At 43.9% G+C, this 24,799-nt stretch overlaps 1 protein-coding gene across 3 annotated transcripts in view; it reads left to right on the top strand.

Moving 5' to 3' along the window:
* Positions 1-24,799, top strand: part of PAK5 (p21 (RAC1) activated kinase 5) — a 135,273-nt gene that overhangs the window by 104,981 nt on the left and 5,493 nt on the right. For all 3 annotated transcript variants that reach the window (XM_085299176.1, XM_085299177.1, XM_085299178.1), the window contains exons 4-7: positions 8,711-9,202; positions 15,894-16,027; positions 18,887-19,013; positions 22,491-22,616. In XM_085299176.1, the coding sequence (XP_085155302.1) occupies positions 8,711-9,202; positions 15,894-16,027; positions 18,887-19,013; positions 22,491-22,616 (879 nt within the window). The remainder of the gene's footprint in view (positions 1-8,710; positions 9,203-15,893; positions 16,028-18,886; positions 19,014-22,490; positions 22,617-24,799) is intronic.

Here is a 24,799-nt window from a genome sequence, read left to right as displayed (position 1 = left end):
GGGCACATAAGTCAACATGACCTGAAGCATGCTGCCTGAAGCTCCCGGTAACTTCMCTGGGAGCAACAAGTCCATGGCTCAACCCATGGGTGTGAAAATGTATCTGCTTTTACCTGTGTGTCTCAAAATGGATTTAGGGGACTAGTGGATTTAGGATGTTTATTTAGAGACAGATTTTGAAATGCCTGCCTTCCACTGATTTTCCTTGGGATTTCCAAATACCCAAGCTTTACAGAACTTTTTGTAGTGCTGGAAATATGTATGCCAATGTAGATCTTGGTAGGAGCTGAGAAATTTGCCTAGTTTGAATACCAGATTCTTCTATATTTGATTTTTTTTTATTTGTATCTTTCTGTTACTTAGAAAATTGTTCCTGTTCTGCCACAGAAACAGTCACAAATTCAGTGCATCTGTTAGGCAGAAGAGCCTTCTGTAGTTAATTCAACRGGTATCAAGTCACATAACTACTGAAGACAGGCTGGCTAGCCTCAAGGATGACATGCCTGCATTTTAAGTCTGTATTGGTATTACAGGTTTTATTAACCCTTTGCCACTAATGAGAACAGATATCTACCCCCTCTGCTTCTTTTTTTAAATGCTGAAATAAAATCAAAGAAGCTTATCTCACCCAAGACATTTTTTGTACAGTTAAAAAGGTCAAGATGCTAAAAAGCACTTCTCCCATGCTACCTGTAAGCAGTACCTCTGTAGAAATTTTGACYTGCTCTGCTTTTTCTAAATCACATGAGGGATATTACTCATACAAGCTATCCAGCTCTTGGGAAGCTGACCTATCATATTGCTAATGGTTTGCCATTTTGCTCAGCTAGGGGAAGAATTCTCTTCTTACATATCTAGTCACATAGTTATAGTGATGACCTGCTTAAACGTATAATATTCTGCAAGAGATGGGTTTTTTCAGTGTAAATTGCATTGAACATTACTGAATTCCCCTAGCAACAGCAGCACAGACTGCTCCTGCCCTGTGCAGGCCCAGAGATGATAGTTCGTTTTCCTAGGGCTGAAATGTTCCTGGGTTATCTCGACTTAGCGAATGTTTTGAAGTAGGCAGCTTGTCAAGTGGTGAGAGCTATTCTGCTGTTTAATAATGATATGAACATTACATTTTATTACTCTGGGTAGGCTGGGCTGTCCAACTGCAGAACGAGAAGCTGTCCAGATAAGTGATAACCATATGCCAGAGTCCTGTGACGATCTTGCTTGCTTTGATTTTGGCTGCTTTGCTCATTCTGTGGTGCAGAGTTATCATTAGTGCCCTGTGGTCGAGTCTTCCAGATTGCATTCAATCACAGATCTGGGCTTTTGAGTTTGAGGACAAATCTTGCCACGGGGGTAGAAGAATATTGTCATTACCAAGTCTCTCCTCTTGCCTTTTCTGAGCTCACAGTTTGCGAAGCAATGCGTGTGTTGAGTTAGGGGGGCTGATCCCAACAGACTGACTTAGCAGTGCGAGCCCCAGCCACTTGCACGGAAGAAGAAGAAAGTTAACACCATCTGGGTGGTGGTAGTGAGGCTTTGGAGGTGTCGAGTGCAAGAAAATCCTTAAGGCTGCTTGAGAAGTAACRTCGGTTTCTGAGCCTCCCTTGTGATGTGAGTGTGGTAGCTAGAGCTCGTGCTTTAGGWGCACACCAGCGCGTTTTGTTCTCCCTATGGGACGGATGTGAGACAACTTGGGAATGTCGAATGGGTGGATGTGTCAATGGATGGATACCTTCATGTGAGAGGAGAGCTCTCTCCAGAAGGTTTCCCTGCAGGCTGACAGCTCTGCAAAAATAAAAGTAAGGTGGAATTCAGCTGACTAAATGCAGGCGTCCCTGTCCATTGCTGATCTCCAGGGGCCCTCTTCTGCTCCCCAGCCACCCTGCTGAGGGGCCGAAGCCTCCCTGAAGTCTTACCTTAGATTTGCCAACTTTTAGGCGACTGAACAGTATCACGATTCAATAAGTTAACCAACATGTACAAAATGAAAGGTACTTCTCAGAAAGCCAGCTGTCACCATGAGTAGATCCCAGGCTTCCAGGAGAGCAGSCCAATGCCCCGTGCATTAGGCTTCCCATCTACTCCTGTAGCAGATACTGTGGAGCCACACACCTCTCACCCAGGGCAAGTTAGGGGCAGAGATTTTCAGATGCCTGGCTCAAGACTTTCAAGAGAGATCAAGTTCTCCRATGGCAAATGCTAAGTGTTTTCTGAAAAATAGACCCACTGAAGATATCTGAAACCAGGCACCCAGAATATCATTCACTTTGGAAGCCTTCAGCACAATTTATATGCAGCAGCTTTTGCTGTTTTTCTCAGTCCTCAGACAGCAAAAGTGAACTTGAGAATTAAAACAGTTCTCAAGGGGGGGGGAATGTATATTCTTTGATAATATATCAAATAAAGGAATTTATTTTGAAAATTCATCTTTAGTGCATTAAAAAACAACTACTGAGATGTGAATTCTGGACGTTATGAGGAAAGCTTTGGGCAGGCTATCAATCATTTCCTTCATTTAAAACAATCATTTTGTCAGAATTTAGTTTGGATAGAAAGTAGAAGGACAAATCCACTGAAAATCCATAAACTCCCCTGTGCTTGATCCTGCAAGTTTTACAACATTCAGTCGGGCTGAAGATTGAGGTATGTTTTATGGGACCCAGAGCGCTACAGACACTTTGAAAAATAACCTGTTAAAATGCAGTAACAACTTTAGAAAAAAATGCAAGATTCATTGTTAGCTGTTTCTCTCCCTAGACCGTCAAAAACACTCCCACACCCTCAGTATACTGAAACTTGATGATTCACTGTTATATGCAGCAATTTCAATTCCCAAACCCATCCACAGCTCCTGGAAGTGATAGCAGTTTCTTGTCTTGGATGATTGCTAAAGAGTTTTTTTTTCAGGGAGGCATTAGTAAGATAATGGTTCATTCAATGAGTTTACTAAATGAGAATCAGGTCTCAAATCAGATATTTTACAAATGAGATTGGCTTTAAACTATAATTAAAAGAGGAAAAAGTAAGCATTGAAAAAGTCTGCAGACAATTACATGGCTTAAAAATACATTTAACAAAGATATACATTTCAGCTTGTAAGTCTGAAGAGGACGCTTGGTTCAGTAATATTTGCAGCTGATGTATCAGATAAATCAAATTTATACTCTGTTTCATCATCAGTGACTTCAGTGGTGTTACATCAGAAGACTTTTGACCCGTTGAGTTTAACGGCAGCAGCGTTGCGGTGGGATCTTTGAGGATATAGCGTTGCACGTAGGAGGCTAAGGGTGACCAGCCTAGGTCCAGATCTGGTTCCCTCTCGGTTCGCCCCCCGTTTTATTCACCTGATCTTCTGTTCCTTTAACACGTGCGCGGCGTTACAGCACGCGCCTGCGTCCTGACAGAGCCTGCTGTGGTACCCTCTGGACACRGAGATCGTATTCCGTTTTGCTCAAAGGAATCTCATCGATACTGTCACACTTCTTTGACTTAACCTGCTGCCTTTCTGCCTGTGTCAAACCCGTGCCACCATGTTCTGGGTCTGCATATTGTATTACGGATTTTGTCTACTGCTGCACGTTCTGTACCGCGTATTTTTCTTTTATCCTCCTCCTCGTCACAGGCAGTGCTCTTAGCCTTTTGCATTTGGTCGTGTGATTTTAAAGCTCCTTTCACGTGACACCTTGTCGTTTTTCAGTAGTGTGTCTGTGACTCTTTGCTGTGCCGCCTGCCAGGAGGCCGTGATTTCTGCTCTCTCTTTTGCTACCCTCATATCAACAAGAGTCTCCAGCTAACCTGACTGTTCCTCACACCTCCTTGCTTTCCTGGCTTAAACAGGKTCCTATGCAATTTGCAGATACTCCATACCAGGTGGATGTTTCCAGGCTGGCAGAGGCAGAGCCAAGCCCTTGCTATAAGAATATCTTTCTTTTTTTRCTCTTTTCTCTTCCACATACCAAAAGCTGTCCATGAATGCTGTCCAGTATCAGTGTGCATRGATCTGGGAGCTTTTCAGAGATTCCTTCTGGCAAAGCCTGAGAAAAYAGCCTTTTCTTTTGCAATCTATGTGTGGTTTACAGGCCATCTCTTCTACATGTCCATATGTCAGTGGGTTTAACATGCACCATGGACACAGATTTTTTCCTAGTACACTGCAGAAGTCCCTTCCACCTCCTCCCTGACAGCCCACTTCCCATCTGGTAGGAAGTTCATCTACCCACATCTTTCGTGCTAGGAAAGCATCCCTTGCAAACACTAAATATCTCCAGTTTCTCTTGACTGGTGAGTTACCTCTGCAAATTGAGAACTCAACACATTGAAACCTCCTTTGTGTTTGTTGGAAGGTGACCCTGCCGTGCGAGGGGTTTGCTGCTCTCCTGCAGGGATCTGTGCTCCTGGTGCTATCAGCTCTCAAAGGGCTGCAGCTACCACTTCTTAAGCAGTTTGTCTTGCTGGCGCTAGCGCTCTTGGCGGCTGCAGCTCATCTGGTGACACCTCACRTGGATAAAAGATTTGCTCAAGCAAACTGCATTATTGGATAAGATATCCCTTGCAGATAAGCAGATGTTTCCACCTAATGTAATACAAAATGGACCTCGCTGCCATCAGAGCAGAAACTGAAGTGAGTTTGGATGCTGTGTTATATCCACCTTTTAACAACAAAAGACCTGGCTGCTGAAGTGGCCGTGTATGGATTTGAGTAATGCTGTGAGTCAGTGAAGCAGCCCACGGCGCAGCAGAAGTGTGTTTCATTGGCACTGCAGTGCTGTGATGGATTTCATGTCAGAGCTTAATCTGCTCTGGTGACCTGATCTTGAATGAGAGCAGGGTTGTTYTTCTTTCCTTTGTAGTATTTGAAGAATTTCCTTTCAGTAGTTAATTGCATACTATAATAGAATTATTTGTGGAGTAATGTACATTTGATTTTGCAGTGATGTGAGGAACTGTGTTAGAATGCAACTTAGGAGGAGAGGTTAAGCTGATTCAATCATTTTATCTCCTGTATTTCTGTAATATTTCTTGGTATTTGAGAGGTGAATGGTTTTAAGTTTTACTGCAAATCAGTTACAAAATGCTAACTATAAAAAGCTTTTAGAAATTCTTGGCAAGGACCCGGGGAGGGGGGAGAATTCAGTGTATTTTGAGCCCCYGAATTTTCATTCTAAAATTTTACAGTGAAATTTGCTTTTGCCAACATATTAAGCATAGAAGATGCTCAGATACTTTAGGCATGGGTGAAACCCAGTCTCAAACAATTAATTAATGTGGATTTATTTAGCCAAAACTTCCAGACTAGATTTCCCCCTCTCAATGTAAAAAATATTGTTGTATGTGGATCTATGTAAACAGATATATAGGACAGAACTAAATTGAGTTTCTCTCTCTCCCCTGAACCATCTGAGCACTTTTCCGTGTTAATTAGTTTGGCAAATGTAATGTCCTTTAYGAAATTCATGTCTCTGACCCCTTTTTATTTTATAGGTACCTCTGCTTGAAGGATTAAGTTGAAATTACGACTGTAATTGTTTGTGTCTTTTGCTCATACAAAAATAATGTCTGCGGAGGTTGCTATGCAATACTGTTGTGTTTTGGATGCTTGCACCATATGGCTGAGGATAGCTGTCACTTTGCAAGTCCCGCATTGGAGCAGGATCCAGTTTCACATTTCGGAGAGGAATCTGTAAGCAGCCCTTCCGCAGGGGCATTTCCTCCTGCCTTTCACACTTCATCTCAAGCGAAAATTTGGGCATGTCCAGCTCACATGTGATGCTGGAAACCACTGATATAATATTGCACTTGGAGGCTTTTCCCCCCTGCCACTGACTAGACTTCAGCTAGAAACTCCTCCTCACTGTGCGGCAGGCTACAGTGATAAATTGATGCTGCGGCAGATTTTTTTTTTTTTTTTTTTTTTGCAGTCTTAGCATAAAACGGTCAAATGATGTTCCACTGCAGAATTCAATTTCACAGTTCAGTTGGGTCCTTGATTACACTGCCAAATTCAGATTAATGTGCATTTAACTAACATGGATCAGGGACTCCTGGCCGACAGCCAGCAGCAATAGTAGCAACTGCGAGCTGCGCGGAGTTCTGTGCTCTGTCCACCCCTGTGCACCGCCAGTGAAATATTGATTGATTAAATGAATTCATTGCCATAATTATTTGTAATTGTGCTACATCATGAGCCTGTGTCTAACCATCCCCCACCATGTTCCCCCCCCCCGCCCCTCACCCCCCGGGATATTCCACACACTGTCAGGAGCTACATATGTTATATCATAAATGTGGAGATGTTCTTTTTTGGAAAATTTTTGAATTATAGGGGGAAGGTGAGATTTTTTGCCTTTTACSTTTTTATTTTAAGTTTGGATAGAGACAAACTATTGAGCAAGTATTTTGTTTGAAAATGCAACATATTCATTTGCTTTCAATGTAAGAAGTTTAGAAAAGCTTAAGAGAATAAAAAGAAGAAAGGAACCTGTAAATGAAAAAAGCCTCCCATGGAGGTAATTTCCTCTGCAATTGTCTCTGATTTCAGATGAAAATTAGTGGTTTTGTGACACTGCAGTTAAGTAGTTTGTCACTCTGGAAAATGATTTAAGAAATGGTAAATTGAATTAGTCTCCTCATTGTGCTTTGCTTGAAGGAAGTCCCTGTAAAAACTCCAAAACCCAGCTCTCATTTCAAATAGGTTACATGCTCACCTAATCATAACTCTCAGTGTTGTACTCCTTCACAGGTAAAACTCTAGCTTGAGTTTCCGTTGCGGCTGTGCTGGTGTTTGCTTCATCCCTTGCAGTACTCTGCCCGTATTGCGGTAGTAATGCAGTTGGTAAGGATTAYGCTGGTATTGCTCTGGGTTGTAGAGGAGGGGAGGACCCCTGAGGAGGCTGAGCRTGTTAGTGAACGTGCTGTTGTCATTTTAAGCTGTGTAAGGCTAGGAAGGAAAAAAAGGGAGGAGGACAGAAATGAGGGCTGCATCTGTTGTGCAGTACTCCATAAAGCACATTATGGTGTTGGCCAGTACAGGCCCACACCAGGATAGGCTGAGGGCTGATCTGCTGGAAAGCAGCTCTGCAGAGAAGGACCTGGGGTCCTGGTGGACAGCAAGTTGACCGTGAGCCAGCAATGTGCCTTTGCGGCAAAGGCAGCCAATGGTCTCCTGGGSTGCATTAGGAAGAGCATTGCCAGTAGGTTGAGGGAGGTGATCCTGCCCCTCTMCTCAGCCCTGGKGAGGCCACAYCTGGACTGCTCTGTCCCTTCTTCTTCAGGGCTCCCCAGTACAGGAGAGACAGGGAACTACTGGACCATATCTAGCAGAGTGCTACTGAGATGATGAGAGGGCTGGAGTATCTCTCGTGTGAGGAAAGGTTGAGAGAGCTTATCATAGAGAAGACTGAGAGGGGATCTTATCAATGTGTGTAAGTATCTGAAAGGAGGGTGTAAAGAGGATGGGGCCAGCCTATTTTCAGTGGTGCCCAGTGACAGAACGAGRGGCAGTGGGCACAAACTGAAACACAGGAATGTTTGGTCTGAACRTAAGAAAAAATTGCTTTACTGAGAAGGTAAGAGAGCACTGGAACAGCTTGCCCAGAGAGRTTGTACAGTCTCCATCCYTGGAGATATTCAGAGGCCATCTGGACATGGTCCTGGGCAACACGCTCTAGGTGACCCTGCTTGAGCAAGGGATTTAGACTAGGTGATCTCCAGAGGTCCCTTCCCACCTCAACCATTCTGTGATTCTGTGGCAGTACCATCCTGCAGGCAGTAGGAAGGGCAGGTAAGTCCCAGATGCGTCTGTGCCGGGGAATGAGTTTTGAGGCTGAAAGCTAATGAGAGGGATCAGCCCGTCYTGGATGAGGTTGGGATCTACCTCGTGCAAATGTGTCTGTCTGCGATGTCAGGCTGAGGAAGGCTTACCTCTGTCTGCTTCAGGAGCTGGGAGGACTGCGTGCCATGCTGCCGGAGATGTCTTCAGCYGATGCAGCTTCTTGTGCACTACAAGCAGCTTCTGCATCAGCTCTTTACCCCCACTGCCTGTTGCAAGGCTGCTGGTGATGCCTAGGCAGTGCAGTTGCAATAGTGCAAAACAGGAGCAGCCAGATAGTGGTGTTTGGCAGCTACGTCAGGTCTGCCTGGTGGCTGTGAACACAGTAGTCACCTTGCAGGACACAGTATATTYCTGGCCTACCCTTGGTAATACCTGCTGGTCTCCTCCAGCATCCTGATTTTGCACTCTTTACAAGCTTCTCTTCGTGTGGCACTTCCCATTGCTGTGCCTTTGTGGCACTTGGGAAAGTGGAAAGGCGATCAAGTTAAATAGCTCCTTCCGATGGGAAATACTACAATCTAGTGCTCTAGTGATATTTTCAGATACAGGGTAACAATATCACTTTGWAAAGAATGAGTACTTTGAAGAAGTATGTTGTGTTGGCACCCAACTGAGGATCTCCAAGGGTACCGAAAATGAAATGGCGAGRGTTGGCTGGACAGGTAGAAACCATTTGACTTTAAGCAAATGGCACAAAAGGAAGGTTAGGAGACTGATAAGGRAAACAGAAAAATGAGCAATCTCTGTGAGGGTCGTTTGTACTGTAGTGCTGAAGGACTGATGTCTGGCGTGATGGATAACTCACATTTTTCATATGCTAGTAACTGTCACTCTTTTGAGCTCAACCAGTGTGTTAACTTGCCTAATTTTGCTTTGCAGGTGGATTATGATCGAGCGCAAATGGTAGTTAGCCCACCACTCTCCGGATCGGACACCTACCCTAGGGGCCCGGTAAAGCTACCTCAAAGTCAAAGCAAAGTTAGCTATTCAAGCAGTAGCTATCAGTATCCTTTAGTCTATCACAAAGCGTCTCTCTATCACCAGCCGTCTCTCCAGCCAAGCTCTCCCTATATTTCCACGGCTTCCTACCCAAGCTCTCCAAGTATCACATCAAGTGCTTATCCTCCACCGAGCTGGGGTTCCTCCTCAGACCAACAGCCATCCCGGGTGTCCCACGAACAGTTCAGAGCTGCTCTGCAGCTTGTTGTCAGCCCRGGGGACCCCAGGGAATACTTGGACAACTTTATCAAGATAGGAGAAGGCTCCACAGGGATTGTCTGCATCGCCACTGAGAAACACACAGGAAAGCAAGTCGCAGTGAAGAAAATGGATCTCAGGAAACAGCAGAGAAGGGAATTGCTCTTTAATGAGGTAAGTTATTTTGGATAGTGCAATCAATTTTACAGGTGATAGATTGAACATGAAACATGAACAAAATGGCAACCTGAGTGAACATCTTTCTAAAAGAGATGATGAGTTTTAAGTACATCTGTAGTGTAGAAATATTGTAGATTCAAATTGTCCTCCTGGCTTTAAATCTATAACTCTGTTAAAATTCATAGCAAGCATCTAAGAAATCTATCAGCTGATCCATATAGGCTATAAGGCAGGACAAATAACAGACTTKCAGGAGACCAGGGACGAGTAGAAATAAATCATCCCTTTATGGTTCCTTTCAGGGTACTTTTGTGGTRTTCACTCTCTCTTGTATTAGAAATTAAATTACTTGTTTTCAAATGTAAATGCTTTGTTTCTCTTGTGCGAAGGGGTGAAGGGGTTTGGTAAGCAAGTCTGGAAAGTGTGTTGTGGAGGAACTCAGTATTCCAGCTATGTAGCGCAGMGATGAAGTCAGCCTGGGAAGTCTGAATGCAGCCTCAAGGCTGTGCTTAAGGGAACTCCAGGGTCTCTGCATSCCAAGCAGTGCAAGGTCAGTAAGCTATCCCTCCAGTACACCATGCCCTATAGCCGTGCCTACGGAGAAATTCACATCATCTGGGTCAGACTGAGGATCAGAATCATGTGGGTTTGGCTGATCATGTCAGCTGCTAACCTGGCCTTGTGCTGGGRCTGAGGGAGTACACTGAAATGCCCTGAGAGGTGACCTGCAGGCCAGTTTTGTTCATGCTGTTCACTAACAAAGTTTTTATCCTCATCAGTTCTTTATGGAATATTATGTTCCTTTATGGAATGCTATGTTGACACAACTTTGTGTCCTATGTAATTGAGGCGCCGCAGCCCTTATGTTCAGGCAGCTCCCCTTGTTCCCGAGTTTTGTATTCAGGAAGAATGAAGTACCCTGTGGAGAGAGGTGGATTTAAATCTTGTCTCCACTTGAGTAAAATCTTAAACGATTAAGAGTGTGTGCAATTATGTGTTTAGCCAGAAATACTGGGAAAAAGTCTTGAGGCTTAGAATTAGTTTGTTTCTGTCATCTCCTAAATACTAGAAGAACAGAAGACTAGTCTGACAGAGCAGTCTAGTATTCTGTCCTAAATAAAGACCAACCTGACCAGTAAACTGTCCCAAATACTGACTAGTGCTAGATACTTAGGGAAGAGCAAAAGGCAGGCAGGGAAATCACTGTTGTGATTTTCACCTTTCCCACCTTCCAGCTATACGTGGCTAAGGGGCATATTTAGCCCAGTGTTATGTCTTTGTTTAATAGCTCTTGATGGATTTTTCTTCCACTAACTTGACAATTTGCATTTTTACAGAGTACAATATAATTTGTACTTTGAGCCTATCACCTAATCATTTTGTTTATCATCACGTATTTATCTTCTCCAGGATGCTTATTKTGTTACATACCTGTCATAGTACTCCTCAAATGTTTTATTTCCATACTAAAGAATCGGAGATTCACAGAAATACTGGTTGGACGGTGCCTGTGAGGTCCTCTAGTCCAGCCTCTCTCTCAAAGCAAGACTGTCACCAATTCTAGGTCAGGTCAGCCATGGCCTTGGCTAGGTGAATCTTGAAAACCTCCACGGATGGGATCCACAGCCTCTCCAGGTATCTGCTCCACRTGCTGTACAGCCCTCCTAGTGAAGATTTGCTTTCCTAAATTCCGGTCTGAAGCTCCCAAGCCTCAACCTGCTGCTGTTGCAACTTGTGATCTGGTCTGTTCATTGGTTTCTCAGGCAGAAGTCATTCCATACACCTGGTCATCCTTGGGTAGATCTATATTAGCATCTTATTRAGGACCCAGTTTGCACTTTCAAAATGAATCTTTTGATCATCTCCACTTACTCCACTTTGTTTTATACTTGGAGCAACCTTGGAGCACAGAAACTGGTTCCTTCCGGACGAATGTAAACCAACACAGCCGTGCCAGGAGTTCACCTGGCATGCGCTCCAGCTGCTGACACATACTCAGTCCAGAAACCAGACTAGAGAAAGGCCAAAATAAAACCCCCTGAAAAATGTACATCATGCACACAGATGCTTAAAAATAGTTGTTTTACTCTACAGATCTCCTTCTGGTCTGCAATATTTGGAAATGTAGACATAGCTGCTTATTGGCTTTTTTCTGAACCTTTTCTGATATTAATATATCCTTCTGAGGTGGAGAATCCAAACTAAGCTCAAGAAGCAAGTGCACCAGACTGTTGTCTGGGATATATATGTAGGGTTTTTGTTCTCTTCCCTTCCACTCCTAACCATTAGCAGTCTGTTTGCTTCCTCAGTGGCTTCTGAGCACTGAGCTGACAGTCCCTTTTTCATGGAGCCATCTCTTATAATTCCAAGATCTCTTTTACCAAGTGATAATAGCATTTCAGAGTCCACTACTGTATAGGTAAAATTAAGATTGTTTTCTTCATGTGCTTTGCTCTAAGTTTAAGACATTGAATTTAATTTGCCATTTTATCACACAGTTCTTTGGTGTTGTGAGTTCCTTCWGCAACTTGAAGAGTCAGTTTTCCTTTCTACTCCTCTAAATAAGTTAGTATTCTGTATTCTCCGCTTTGGTTTTAGATCATTTATGAATATACTGATCAACACCAAAAATATTGCAGGTCCCYAGGAACACCTCCTGTGATAACTATTTAATGTTATCATTTGTTTCCTGTGTTTTAACTACAAGAGCAGAGTCCCCCAGTATATGGCAGTCTGGTTTCTTTAAAACTTTTTAAATCTTAACATTTTTAATTAAAATATTAATTTTGAAAAAAAAAATCCTTAAGAGCTTTTGGTCTGGGACCTTCTTCAAATCCAAGTAGACTAGCTTTTAGTTGGATTACTCTGTCTCACTCCTTAGAAGAGCTGTAACAGTTTTATAAAGCATGATTTTCCTAAACTCTTTCCTGTTGTAACATGTCTCTGTTACTAATTAAAATAGGCACATGCTAGTAGTTACCATTTCTCCTAGCTTGCCTAGTACAGACGTTAGATTGCTCTGCAGTTATTTAGGTCCCTATGGAAGCCCCTTTGAAAGTTAGGATGACATTCAGCACTTTCCATGCTTTGGATACCAAGTTTTAAGAAACAGCTCAGACACACTGTTAACAGTTTTGTAGTTTCATATTTGACATCCTTTAAGACTTTAGGTGAGTGCCATGCAATCCGCAGAATTTGTTGCTGTTCATTGTACCGATTCCTTCAAAAATCCTTCTTTGCTGCTGAAAGCAGTTTGAGACAGATCCTGTGACAGGCACACTATCAAGCACAGTCCTCGCGTGGGGGTCTCCAAAAGCCCCACCATGGACACAGGCTCCAGACATCACCTGTGTTCTCTGCAGTGGCCTTATCCTTAAGTGCTCCTTTCATGAACTCATGGTTTGCTGGCCTTCCAGATTATCTGGCAGGCTTCCAGCCTCAGGTCTATTTCTAGTTCTTTTATTGTTAGCTTTTATGCTTGGAGCAAGTTGCTCTTCAGAATCATTTTGGCCTGTCTGACAAGTTTTTATATTTATGTCCAGATTTCATATTGTTTTCTTCTTCCTCATTCGGACAAAGCTATGTTTTGCTGGGCAGCTTTCTTATTCCCAATGCAGTCATTTACTCTACTGTCAACCATGCCAATCTTCTTCGGGCATAACTAAGATTATTAGGATAGATTGTATTTATTTGCTATATAATGCTTTTTAAGGAGCTTCCTCATTTTCATAAAGGTTTTCTTTCTGAAAGCTGTGACTGTTCTGGGTACTCTGGCTTTATTTTGCCTCTGCTGTAACACTGCGTTTAATTGCATTGTGGTAGCAGAGCATTGCTTGAAAGGTAACGTCTTGAAGCAGGCCCTACATGCTGTTCAGGACCAAGTAAAGAGCTGCTTCTCTGACACGCTCCAGTCGGTCATGTCATCTAAAAATTTCTTTGCGGTATTGCTGAGGTTCCTCCATTGCCCACATTGCTGTCGTGTTTTCTATCCCTATCGCTTCTGTGACATTCTGCAGTGTGGTGCAGTCGTTGTCACTGTCTCCGCTGGGCTGATGTTAGCATAGTCCCAATTCTGTACTTTCTCTTTTAGATGTGGTGTTTGGGTTCACAGGGATTCGTGTACCGTTGGAGGATGTGTCAGCTGGTTTATCTCCTGGGCTCCACGCGTTCTCAAGYACACAGCAGTATTCCTTGGCCTGCCCAGCTTGTTTGGTCTATCATTTGCGCCCTGGTATTACAGCATCCCACTGACTATCTTGCTTCCACTTCATTAGGAACAACTAATGTCCTTATTATGTCAATACCATTATTTAAATTGAGACATTCTGGTTATCCCACTATATTTGTCATGCATGTAGCACTCGTGTGAAAGCATGTTTACGTTTGGCCCGATGTCTGTAGTGTAGTGTTTAAATGAAACCAGTCATTTCAGTAAATTTGTTCTACTTGGATTTTGTCAGTTTATGTCTTAGATTTACTTCAGGACAGAGAGTTTTTTATGATTGCACCTCTGGAAGAAMCTTCATCCCAAACTGTCAACTCTCCTCCAGGCTTTTGTTTAAAAACTTCTGTAATACCAAGTGCTAGAAAACAAAATGATAAGTACTTCAGAAATGAAATTTTTCACATAGATAAACAAATCCAGCAAATTTCACATGTATAGAAATTCTTGCGGACTTTGGGGGATTATGTGTGTGCACAGGTCTTCCCTAATTAAGGGCTGTAGACACCTAGATTAGTCGTTGCGTGACTCAACCCAAATTGAAAGAGTTTTAGAACCAGGCTCGTCCTAGGTGCAGATGTGCAGGACTGTTTGGGCACTTGTGTAGCAGATTCACCCATAATCCAGATCTTGAGGTATTAATTATTCCAGCATTAACCCTGAGACTAGTAAGTACTTAGCATTTTAAAAAGCATAACTCTGTCTACCCTATGTAGTGATCATTCTTTCCTCCCCAACAGAYTGAAGTGAAGAAATTATGCCATTTCCAGGCAAATTATTGTAAGGAGTGAGAAAAGCTRTATCTGTAGAGCAGTTGTAATTATAAATGGACAATAAAAAATGCAGAAGTAGATCAGTTTGGAATATTGCCTTTCTTGCTTGGTATCAGAATTATTTACATGTAATTACAAAAATCTGTGCCAGCCAGTGAGCACAAGCTTCTCCAGAGAGTCGGCAAAATCACTGAGGAATTTTGAAGAGCAGCTCAAGTGTTAACCTTCGGATTTAGACCAAGCCTTAGGGGTTTATTTTTCAAATTGTCAGTTGTAGCTGTCTGTTCTTGGACCACACAGACGCTGAAGAGCAGCTCCTTGTACAGGATCACAGAATCACAGAATCACWGAATGGTTGAGGTTGGAAGGGGCCCYTGGAGAACATCTAGTCCCCTTGCTCAAGCAGGGTCACCTAGAGCACGTTAGACAGGATCAYGTCCAGGTGGGTTTGGAATATCTCCAGAGAAGGAGACTCCACAGCCTCCCTGGGCAACGTGCTCCAGTGCTCTGTCACTCTCACAGTAAAGAACTTTTTCCTCATATTCAGATGGAATTTCCTGTGTTTCAGTTTGTGYCCRTTGCCTCTTGTCCTGTTGCTGGGCTACACTGAAACAAGTCTGGCCCCATCCTCTTGACACCCTCTCTTAAGGTATTTGTAGGCATTGATAAGATGCCCTGTCAGTCTTCTGTTCTCCAGGCTGAACAGGCCCAGCTCTCACAGCTTTTCCTCATAGGGGAGCTGCTCCAGCCCTCTGATCATCTTTGTAGCCCTACGCTGGGGCTACAGTAGCTTCATGTTGCTCTTGTACTGGGGAGCCCAGAACTGGACGGAGTACTGCAGAGGTGGCTTCTCCAGGGTAGAGTAGAAGGGSAGGATCACCTCCCTCGACCTGCTGGCAACRCTCTTCCTAATGCACCCAAGGATACCATTGGCCTTCTTGGCCACAAGGGCACATTGGTGGCTTATGGTTAACTTGTTGTCCACCAGCACTCMCAGSTCCTTCTCTGCAGAGCTGCTTTCCAGCAGGTCAACCCTCAGCCTATAGACATGATTTGTACAGGATACACGATCCTGTGATGATCCGTGAGCAAAGCTTGGTCCTTTCCAGTCACTCATACTGTAATGCATATAGACAATTTTCTCATTAACCCTCGAGGGATACCCATGCCCAAATCCTGATTTCCTTCTCATTTTACTGCCTATAATGTGGTCAGTGGCACAGGGGCTCAGAGTCCATTAACCAAGTCACCTTATTAATATTCCTTTATTATCAACTTTTTGTTAAAATTCCATGCAAAGTGCATGACGCCACATTGCTACATGATGGACAAGACTTTGATGGGTTGACTGATTGATGGAGTTAAAAAAAAACTCTGTTGTACTGAAAGCAGCTGGCAAAAAAAGCAATGAAATGAATAGTCCTATCCCTGTCTTCAGAAAAAAATGTATCTGTCTACCACTTACAATTTAGGAACTGAAGATTCTTCCTCTTTCTTATTGTATTTGTGATGAGTGTCATTTTTATGTAGACGTGTTGATTTGTTTATATGTTGGTGCAACAGCAGGAATGTGGTTTATAGCAGGACATTTACTAAGTACAAAGAGAAAAGTACAGTGAAAAAGAAGGTCAAAAGATGCGTCAGATAATGCTTGTAGTAATTCACATACAGTCTTTTTCCTTTCCTGCAGGTTGTAATCATGAGAGATTACCATCACGAAAATGTGGTCGACATGTACAACAGTTACCTGGTTGGCGATGAGTTGTGGGTTGTGATGGAGTTCCTGGAGGGCGGTGCTTTGACAGACATAGTGACTCACACAAGGTAGGTTGGGGGAGCACCTTGTCAATGCCTTGTATCCGGTGGGCGGGAGAAATCCCATGGCGTAGCTGCGGCACGAGGGTGGCTTTCCCTTGTGTCTGTGTCTGCACCGTGCCATGTGGGGACTGCAGGAAGAAAGAAAAGGCAGCTGAGGTCGGAGGAGCCCACCTCTCCATCGCTTCAGGTTAAGCATGAGACAGCTAAAGTCGGTAAAAGCCAAGCCAGTAAAGTCCAGTAAGGAAGTCGTTCTGCTGAGAAACATGCAAAAAGTTCTTGGAACTTTGCTGTGGGTTTGGTCTTTCGTTCTTTTTGTAGCAGAAGCAGGTTTCGGTATCTGAAAATACCCAGCCATGCTAAATAGCCAGTAAGTTTATTTTTCTCTGATTGCACCATCAGGGCAAATGACAAGTTTCATCTGCGAAGATCTGAGTTTAGGATTTTGTGTTTCTCGCACAGGAACTGTGGAGCATAACAGTGCTTTATGGGATTCATTCCCAGGGAGGTGCTGAAATCTTAGCTCTTGTTGTAGTAGAAAAGAAGAGAGGGAGAAGCATTCACAACTCGAATGAATAAAAATGCAGATACCCCCTTAGCTGGAATTCCAGCCAGTTTCTCCTTCTCCTGTGTTTCTTGTTCCAGGCCCATCTTCCCATTTTTCATTCCTCCAGGATGTCCTCAGCACAACTTCCACTGACTCCGGGAAAGGCAAACCCTCTCCTTGCAGTTAGTGATGCTAAGTGGTTGTTGAGACAGCAGCAGGAATACTGTAGAGATCGCTATACAGGGAACACAGCCCTTTTGCTGTTCTGTGTCAGTTGTAGGGGTGACTTCTTTCCACACTCATAATCCATGTAAGCGTGCTGTGAAAAATGTTAACTGTGACCCAGGCCTAAGACAGAATGGGATGAGTATTTTTATATCAGCATATTTGTGTTTAGAGTAGAGGTCATTCCCGTATTTCAATTAATGTTGTGACTTTCCACAAGGTGATTAGCCAATGCAAAAGCTGTAGTGTACTAAACCTCACTGCCAATTTCTCTTGAGTGGAGACAGATTTTACAACACACTTTACATCTGCTCTTCCTTTTTCTGATAACCAGAACAAAATGAGATAGGAAAGAATTACTATTTATTTAATTTCTTCCCCTTGAATTAAATAAAAAATAGTTTACACGCTAATCTAGTGGAAGGATATTTAGAAGAAAATCAACAAATAGTAAATGAGACACCAAAATTTATCTTCTCTCGTAGTTTAATGATATTCTTAGCTCCGACCAAAAGAAGAATTTTAAATTGTGTATTTTATTTTTAAATGTCTCCATTGCTGACATGCTGAAATAAATCACAGTGCTGCAAGTTGTTTGTTAACTTTGACTCCCCAAAACATTAAAATCACTATCTCAAATATTTCTGATGAGAGCTTAAGGGCAAACAGATGGTCCCAGGGTACCACTTCGTAAGAGCTGTCATCGTTTTTTACTCACATGAGTCATTCCTTAATCTTCTGGGCTTTTTTACAACTTATGACCTTCCCTCAAAGATTATGCTGAAATACTTCCAACTGCATCACAAAGTCAAAGTAGAAATTTCCTTGAGTATTTTTCTGCTAGTGTAGTAGAGATGATGTTGGCTGGCCGCTCCTGGGAACGGCGCTGGCTTGAGTCTGGCGCAAGGTGAGTGGTAACGCACAGAGGAAACGGCTCGTTGCTTCCCCCGTTATTGCCTGGTGGCTACGGGATGCCCAGCAGACTGGGCTGCCGTGCCAGGGTTTTGCATATGCGTACGTGCACAATGACTAGATAATTCATGTATTTTTCTTCTGAAATACACTTATTATTTCTACAATATACATACAAGCAAAAGAAGTACCCCAAAGAGGGCATGACAGTTTGTCTCCAAAGTGAAAGTGTTATTTCTCTTATTTATTCCATGCATGATTCCATCTCAGTAGTGATTGATCCTTCTCCACAAGTTATTGTGAAGACGGCGTTGCTGTTATTTCCCCGAAGGAAACAGACTCCCTTTAACACACTGCATCGTGTAATATGCTACCCGTGTTTAGTGCTATAGGGTAACTTATCCAGACCTTTTTTCCAAGTTCTTCCTCACACATAATCTTCCCTTTTTCTACGGAAGTAGGCCTGGAGGGTTGCTCCGTAGTGGTCTCCGGGCTGTGCGTGCTCCCCAGGCCGTGTGTCAGAAGCTGGCAGAGAGGACAGGTGCACGCGCCAGCACATGGAAGGGGTCTGGAGCAGCCCCGTTGCCACCATCCGTGGCCTGGGGCTAACAGCAGTAATAAGAGCCCGTTTCATTTGCACAGCCCGGCCCTGCTGAGGAGACACTGCCCGGGAAAAGGCTCTGTTGAGCAGCACAGTATATGGTTGCTTTTCAGAGAAGAACAGGCAAAAAGCCCTGTTTCTCTAGGCAAGCTTCTCAGTGTGTTGTAGGACACTTGTGGCTCATAAAATCAGGACCTGGAAGAGGGAAGGGAGAGGGCTTGGCCAGATCCACAGCTTCCCACRCAGGAGCTGCTGTTTTCCAGTTTGGACCACTGCTGGCCAAAAAACTCTACTTTTTCCAAGCTCAGGAGTGCCAGAGCTGAGCACCACAGCTATTGGGGCAGGTAGCAACTAAAATAAATCTGAGACAAAGCTAAAGGTTTTTGAAGTATTASTTAATTTACTGTCACTATACTGTGGGCTTTATGGTTTGCTTGCAGGGTCCCAGTTRCTACAACTATTGTAACTGCCTGGAATGGGAGAGTTATGTCTCTTTACTCCAGCTCTCATGTTTTCAGAGTCTACTTCCCTTTCCTTGTTTCTTCATTAACGTTCAGCTTGTTTTCACACCTTGTGGTTTTAGGATGAGTGAAGAGCAGATAGCTACTGTCTGTTTATCTGTCCTGAGAGCACTGTCCTACCTGCACAATCAAGGGGTTATTCACCGCGACATCAAAAGTGACTCCATCCTTCTCACAAGCGACGGGAGGGTGAGTGCTCAGTGTTTGCACTTTGGTCTCTCACCGGGACGCGATGGAAATGTGTTAATTCTAAGCAAGGAGTCTGTCATGGGAACAGCTTCATTAAGCCCACGGAGAGCRTTGCGAGCTCCTCACGGGCAGGCAGTCGGTGTCTCCTGCGACTGCCACCCCTCGACACCTTTCCTTGAAGAAACCCAGGAGATGCGATGCCATCTCGGAGCAGTGATTTTCTTAAAATAGTAAATGGTAGCACAAAGTAGCCCGCGCTTGCCAGGGATAACACATACTGAGAAGTGTGCAATGAGTTAAGGTGGTTCTGCTTGTCATGTAGCTGTTCAAAGTGACACTATCTAAAAAAAACACCACCAACAAAAAAAAAAAAAAACAGAGGAAGCTGAGTCAATGAGCAGCTATTCTGCTCCACGCTGGGAAGTGCAGTGCATAAGAGCTAGCCTCTTGGCCCCAGCCCCAGCAGCGGAACAGCCTCTAGACTGACCTGGCCCCAAGATGCGCCTCCTCCTCCAACGTGCAGGAGYCTCCTCCTGAGCAAGCCCGGGCTCYGCGGCGGTGGGGCACGCGGGGTCCGCGCTCCTCACCGGCAGAGGCAGGGCRGCTTCGTTTCGCTGAGGAGGCCCCTCCAGTTGAAGCCACGCCAGGAATGCAGAAGTCGTGGAGCTAAAAYGGGAGGAAGCCGCCCAGAAGGGAAAGTGCAGCTCAGCGTTTAAGCTCCCCGCGGGGGAGGGAGACTAGCAGTTTTCATCCCTCGATTCTTCCTGTTTCTAATCCAATGACTTTGTAGTACAAAATGCATAAACAGGTCTCGTGAACAGTAGCCTAGTCTGTTGGGGTTTTTATTGATTATATTAAGAAATTAATTACTTAGGACTGCGTATGCAGTGGTTCAGCTCCAGATTAGGCTCTACGGTACAGCCCCCACCAGGCTGTTGAGCCCGACTAGTGAAACCACGTATTCAGTGGCAAGTTTTGTGAACAGCTTGTTAGAGCTACGTCAGAAAAAGGGAGGCACGGCCTGGCAGACGGTTGATGGGGACCCGAGCAGGCAGGGTGCAGTGGCAGTGGAGACTGTCCCACGGGGATGATGCTTATGTAACGGGAGACCGTCTTTCGTGCTATACTACGCCTACCCTAACGCCTCTCAGAAATACTGTCTTTTTACTATATTTAGTTATGTAACCTTTTATACTCTGCTCTGTTCTCCTAAGCTAATTAGGAGACTAACTTCAGTCTGTACTAATAAGCAATATTATAAATTACTACTGAAAAACTCGCCTTGCTGTAATTGTGCCTTTTATCATACACAGGCGTATGAGGCTGTTGATATTACCTGATTTTTCACAGTATCTCACCTGACTGCTCCCCATTACTCAAATTGCAGTATTGRCACTTCGAGACGTGGTAGTTCAGTCATCTTCTTCACGGCTCACGGGCGCCTCTCAGACACTTACACGAGGGCCTGCCCTCAACCCTCGAACCGCRTAAACGCCCGTCTGCAGGGCAGCAAAGCAGCGGCCACAGCGCTCGTTGTGGGCTGAACCGAATCCACGTCCCCCCAGAAGTGCTACAAGGAGGAAGATGGGTCTGGGCTGTGATACTTCTGGGCGTACGCACCACTAAAATGTAAGGTGCCTAAAACTTGGGGAAACTGAAGTTTAAGGCAGAGGGAAGCAGATCACATTTAAATATAAGAACTTAATTTCTGCTTAAGTTAGGCTGTTGGCTGTAGTTTGGATTTCAGCTTACGGCCCATTAGGGTAATTTTAGTGAAAACTAACATATTCACGGGACCTGTAATCAGGGTTTTAAGGATTTCTCTACTGGAGTTACCACATCAAACTAMAGAAAAACTTGTAAGTAAGTTGGACTTAGCCCAAGACTACCCAGTACCTCTGGAAACAAATCCAGATCATCAGATTCAGAAGGTAAAATCTTGGTCCCACCTGGAGGCAAAGACAGACTCCCCTGGCTTCAGGGGCAGCCCCTTTCCAGGCCTGGTGTGATTCCCTAATCAAAACTGTCCTTTATAATCTAATTCTTGCTTCACCAAGTGAGAGGGCTGTTCRTCCTGCAGCAGGCGCAGGGCACTCCTGTTAATTCTGTCTAGGGAAGAAAATTCCAGGTATGGAAGAGTTTCTCAGTTGCATTTCAGTCCATGTTGCTGAAATAGCATCTGATCTGCTTTCAGGATCTGCATACAGTGCCTCATTATACTCATTACTCCAGTACTTATTATCTGCATTGCAGATTTCTTCATGRCTGTGTTGTGCAATTATCTTTTTTTAGAAAATCGTCTTCTTTTATGTACTTGAATGAGCAATAGATATGCAAAAGTTCTTGCTCCTACAAAAGAAGATTGGACTCTGCTTCCAAAATACACATTATTTCATCTATTCTTCATCCTGTAAACTGAAAAATACATTTAGCATGGAGAACTTGGCTATTATTGGCTTTGTTTTAGAAATACCAACAATTATTTTGTAATTCTGTTAAAAATAATACCCTCAGTTTAAAAAAAAAAGTGATGTCTGTATTGAATCTGAAAGAAAACAAATCAGTGCTGATAATAAAGTACTGGTCTGCACAATGCAGCAGTGTGTGGAACTTCCCACTTAACTTGTCATGGAATTGCGTGGGTTTTCTTTGTACCCCCAAAGGCTAAATACACGATCTGATTTAGACTTGATATGTTCATCTTTTTTTTTTTTTTTTTTTTTTTTTTTACCTTTTAGGAATATAAAATGATTAATCTTGCTTCTTAAAGGAGCAGGGGTTTTCATGTATTTATTTAGAGGCCTCGAAGGAATCACCAGGGTTTTTCTGGAGGCTATTCCACATTAAGATAACCCGTATTACTATACATCACCCAATGCAATGGTGACCTAGGCCTGGCTAAGCTAAGGTCARCCCTCTTAAGCTTCAGTGTCCAAGGTACAATAGCCATAATAGGAACGATATATTTCACTTGCAATGTGGTTTTGAATATCAGGATAYATGTATGCATGCATACATACATATGCACACTACAAACATAGCTTTTGTGTGTATGTAATGATGCATTACTTTTTGGAGCTTTTTACTTTTCTTCTCAGTTACATTTTTAAAATACTGTAAGTCATTTATCACCTCTGCACCTTTTCTTGGCAGAGAGACAATAAGATACAGCAGGCTAATTTAATCATGAGCACCACTGCCACTCTCTCCTACTTCTTTTCCTAACAAAGCTTCACTTTCAGTAGCCACATGTTCYGCAGGCTGTGCCACCTACTCTAGCCACACTTCCAAAATTGACTTGCTGCTATCCTGTCCCAGGCAAACTTTGCAGTTCAGTCCCTGTCCATCCCTGCTGCTGTTGACATCCAWGAATGTCTCTTGGAGACACATTTCTCTTGGAGGCAAGTCATCCTCAGGAATATTTGCTTTGATATTCAAGAAGGCTCCTTTTTTTTTCTTGCTTTTTTTTTTCCTTAGATAAAATTGTCAGACTTTGGATTCTGTGCCCAAGTTTCTAAGGAAGTCCCCAAGAGGAAATCGCTRGTTGGAACACCTTACTGGATGGCACCAGAGGTGATATCTCGCCTGCCTTATGGCACTGAAGTAAGTATAACAATGCCCACTGGAAACCAAGGTGGCTTTTCTCTCTTCTTGAGAAAATGCAACATGCCTTAATTGAATGCATCTGTCCCTGTGAGAAATGTACAGTGAAATCCGTCAGCATATACATGCTAAATAGCAGCAAATTATGTTTGCCATGGAGTATTATATCATGCCTTCTTTAAAAGCACTTCTCCACGAAGTGTGGTTAAATACCTGTTCTGTTCTGAGCACTAGCCAGTGTAGCTGCCTTATATGTTAGCTTAGAGTGTTATATTGAAGGAAATTGGTATTGTTTTCACATTATTGAACACCCTTTGATGACCTTCAGATGAAGTCTACAAGCCTACTTTGCAGATACAGGCGTGTACACCTACGTACACGCGTGATGCATCGCCAGGTCCCACCAGGGAGCCAGACATTTGCTTGCAAGAGCATCAGCTCACATCTGCCCCCAGATGCAGCATGCAGTGGCAGGGCAAGGGCCGGTCCACCTACAGGCTAAAATGTGGCTGTGGAGGGGGGAGGTCATGCCAGCCTCTCCAGTGGAGAGTGCCGAGTACTTGTGCAGCCCTCCAGGTAGAGATCTTCACCACTTATATCCAATTAGGTCTACCTTTGGCCAAGATCACCTTCCTCTAGAAGGTGCCCTGCAAAGTATTCTTTAGGGAAAAACAGCCTCCCTAGGTGTCCCAAATGTAAGAGCAAGTCATATGGGCTAGATACCCCCCACACACACACTGTGTAGCACTCATCTCATTCCTTTTTGTTTGGTTGGGKTTTTTTTGTTTCTCAGCCAAGAGAGAAATCTCTTCACAGGATTTTCTGAAGTCAGGGTTGCGGTAATGAAATAGCGTGGGAAGACGAGCGTGCCTGCTGTGATCTTTCCCTTAACTAGCAACTGCACACTCTCCACTCAGAATGTCTGAAAGTCTTTTATTTTATTTTCCTTGAATTTTTATAGTTCAGTCTTTGGAAAGAAAACGTGCGTGTGTTCTGAGTGTGCGCGGTGGTGGGTTAGCTGTGACTGCTCTCTGTGTGCCCTGCAGCTAGGGGCTGACAACTCAGCACTCTTCCTGGGGGTACGCAGTGTGTACCCAGTGTAGGCAGCTTACAGATGATCTGTCTTTCCCCCCTAAAAGATGTGCATGGGGAGGTGGGGGACGGTTGCAAGAAATGTGGAACTGGTTATGGAACTGGTGGTTTTAAAGCCTTCTTCAAGTCTTGGCTCATCAGTGCATATTTTAAGTGAGGCATTCTCAGAGATAATGTATAATAWTTATTTTCCCAGATGGATTTTTGTGTAGAAATATTTAACAACTTCAGCAGGTTTCTACTGAAGCTGGAAGTGTCTGTCACTGGGAGCAATGGTGCATAGCTTTGTCAAGTTACACACCACAAGGACATTGGTTAAAGGAGGCAGTAATTCATCCCAAACTGCAGTCAATGAACTCATTAACTGAGCAATGGTAAAAAAAAAAAAAAATCCCACATATCTCTGGGAACTATTTTTAAGCAGTGCCAATTCATGTGGTTTATTGGAGACCTTCAGATGAGCTGAGAAGGGGCTAGTCTGTGGGGACCACGGGCTCTGGAGTGCAGTAGCTCAGCCGTTACTGAGCTCTGAGTCACAGCACTTCTGCACCACAGGCYTATGGAGGAGCAATCCCCTCTTGCTCCCTCTGTGCTGGCCATGACTCACTGCTTCCCAGCCCAAGACGTGGTTGCTAGTCTTCAKTTGCTGTTCTTGGAGGTAACAGGAGCCATAACTTTGTGTTACCTATAGTAGCAGCTGTGGAGAGCAGCTCTGCACTCTACAGCGAGGGAAATGAGCTGTGCAGCAAGGCCTGGGGAGGAATGAGGGAGCTGGCAGATGTTGTTGCCAGGCTGCTCTCCATCATCTTTGAAAGGTCCTGGAGAACTGGAGAGGTGCCTGAGGACTGGAAGAAAGCCAGTGTCACTCCAGTCTTCCAAAGGGGTCAAGAAGGAGGACCCAGACAACTATAGGCTGGTCAGCCTCACCTCCATYSCTRGAAAGGTGATGGAACAGCTCCTTCTGGAGGTCATCTCCAGGCATATGGAGGAAAAGAAGGTGATCAGGAGTAACCAGCATGGATTCACCAAGGGTAAATCCTGCTTAACCAATCTGATAGCCTTCTCTGATGGAATGACTGGCTGGGCAGATG

Source organism: Rhea americana, unplaced genomic scaffold (genome assembly GCF_003343005.1).
Source record: "Rhea americana isolate MKP2758 unplaced genomic scaffold, rheAme1 scaffold_146, whole genome shotgun sequence".
Lineage (NCBI taxonomy): Eukaryota > Metazoa > Chordata > Aves > Rheiformes > Rheidae > Rhea > Rhea americana.
Note: the sequence above shows the minus strand (reverse complement) of the source record. Positions and strands in the feature narration are given on the sequence as shown.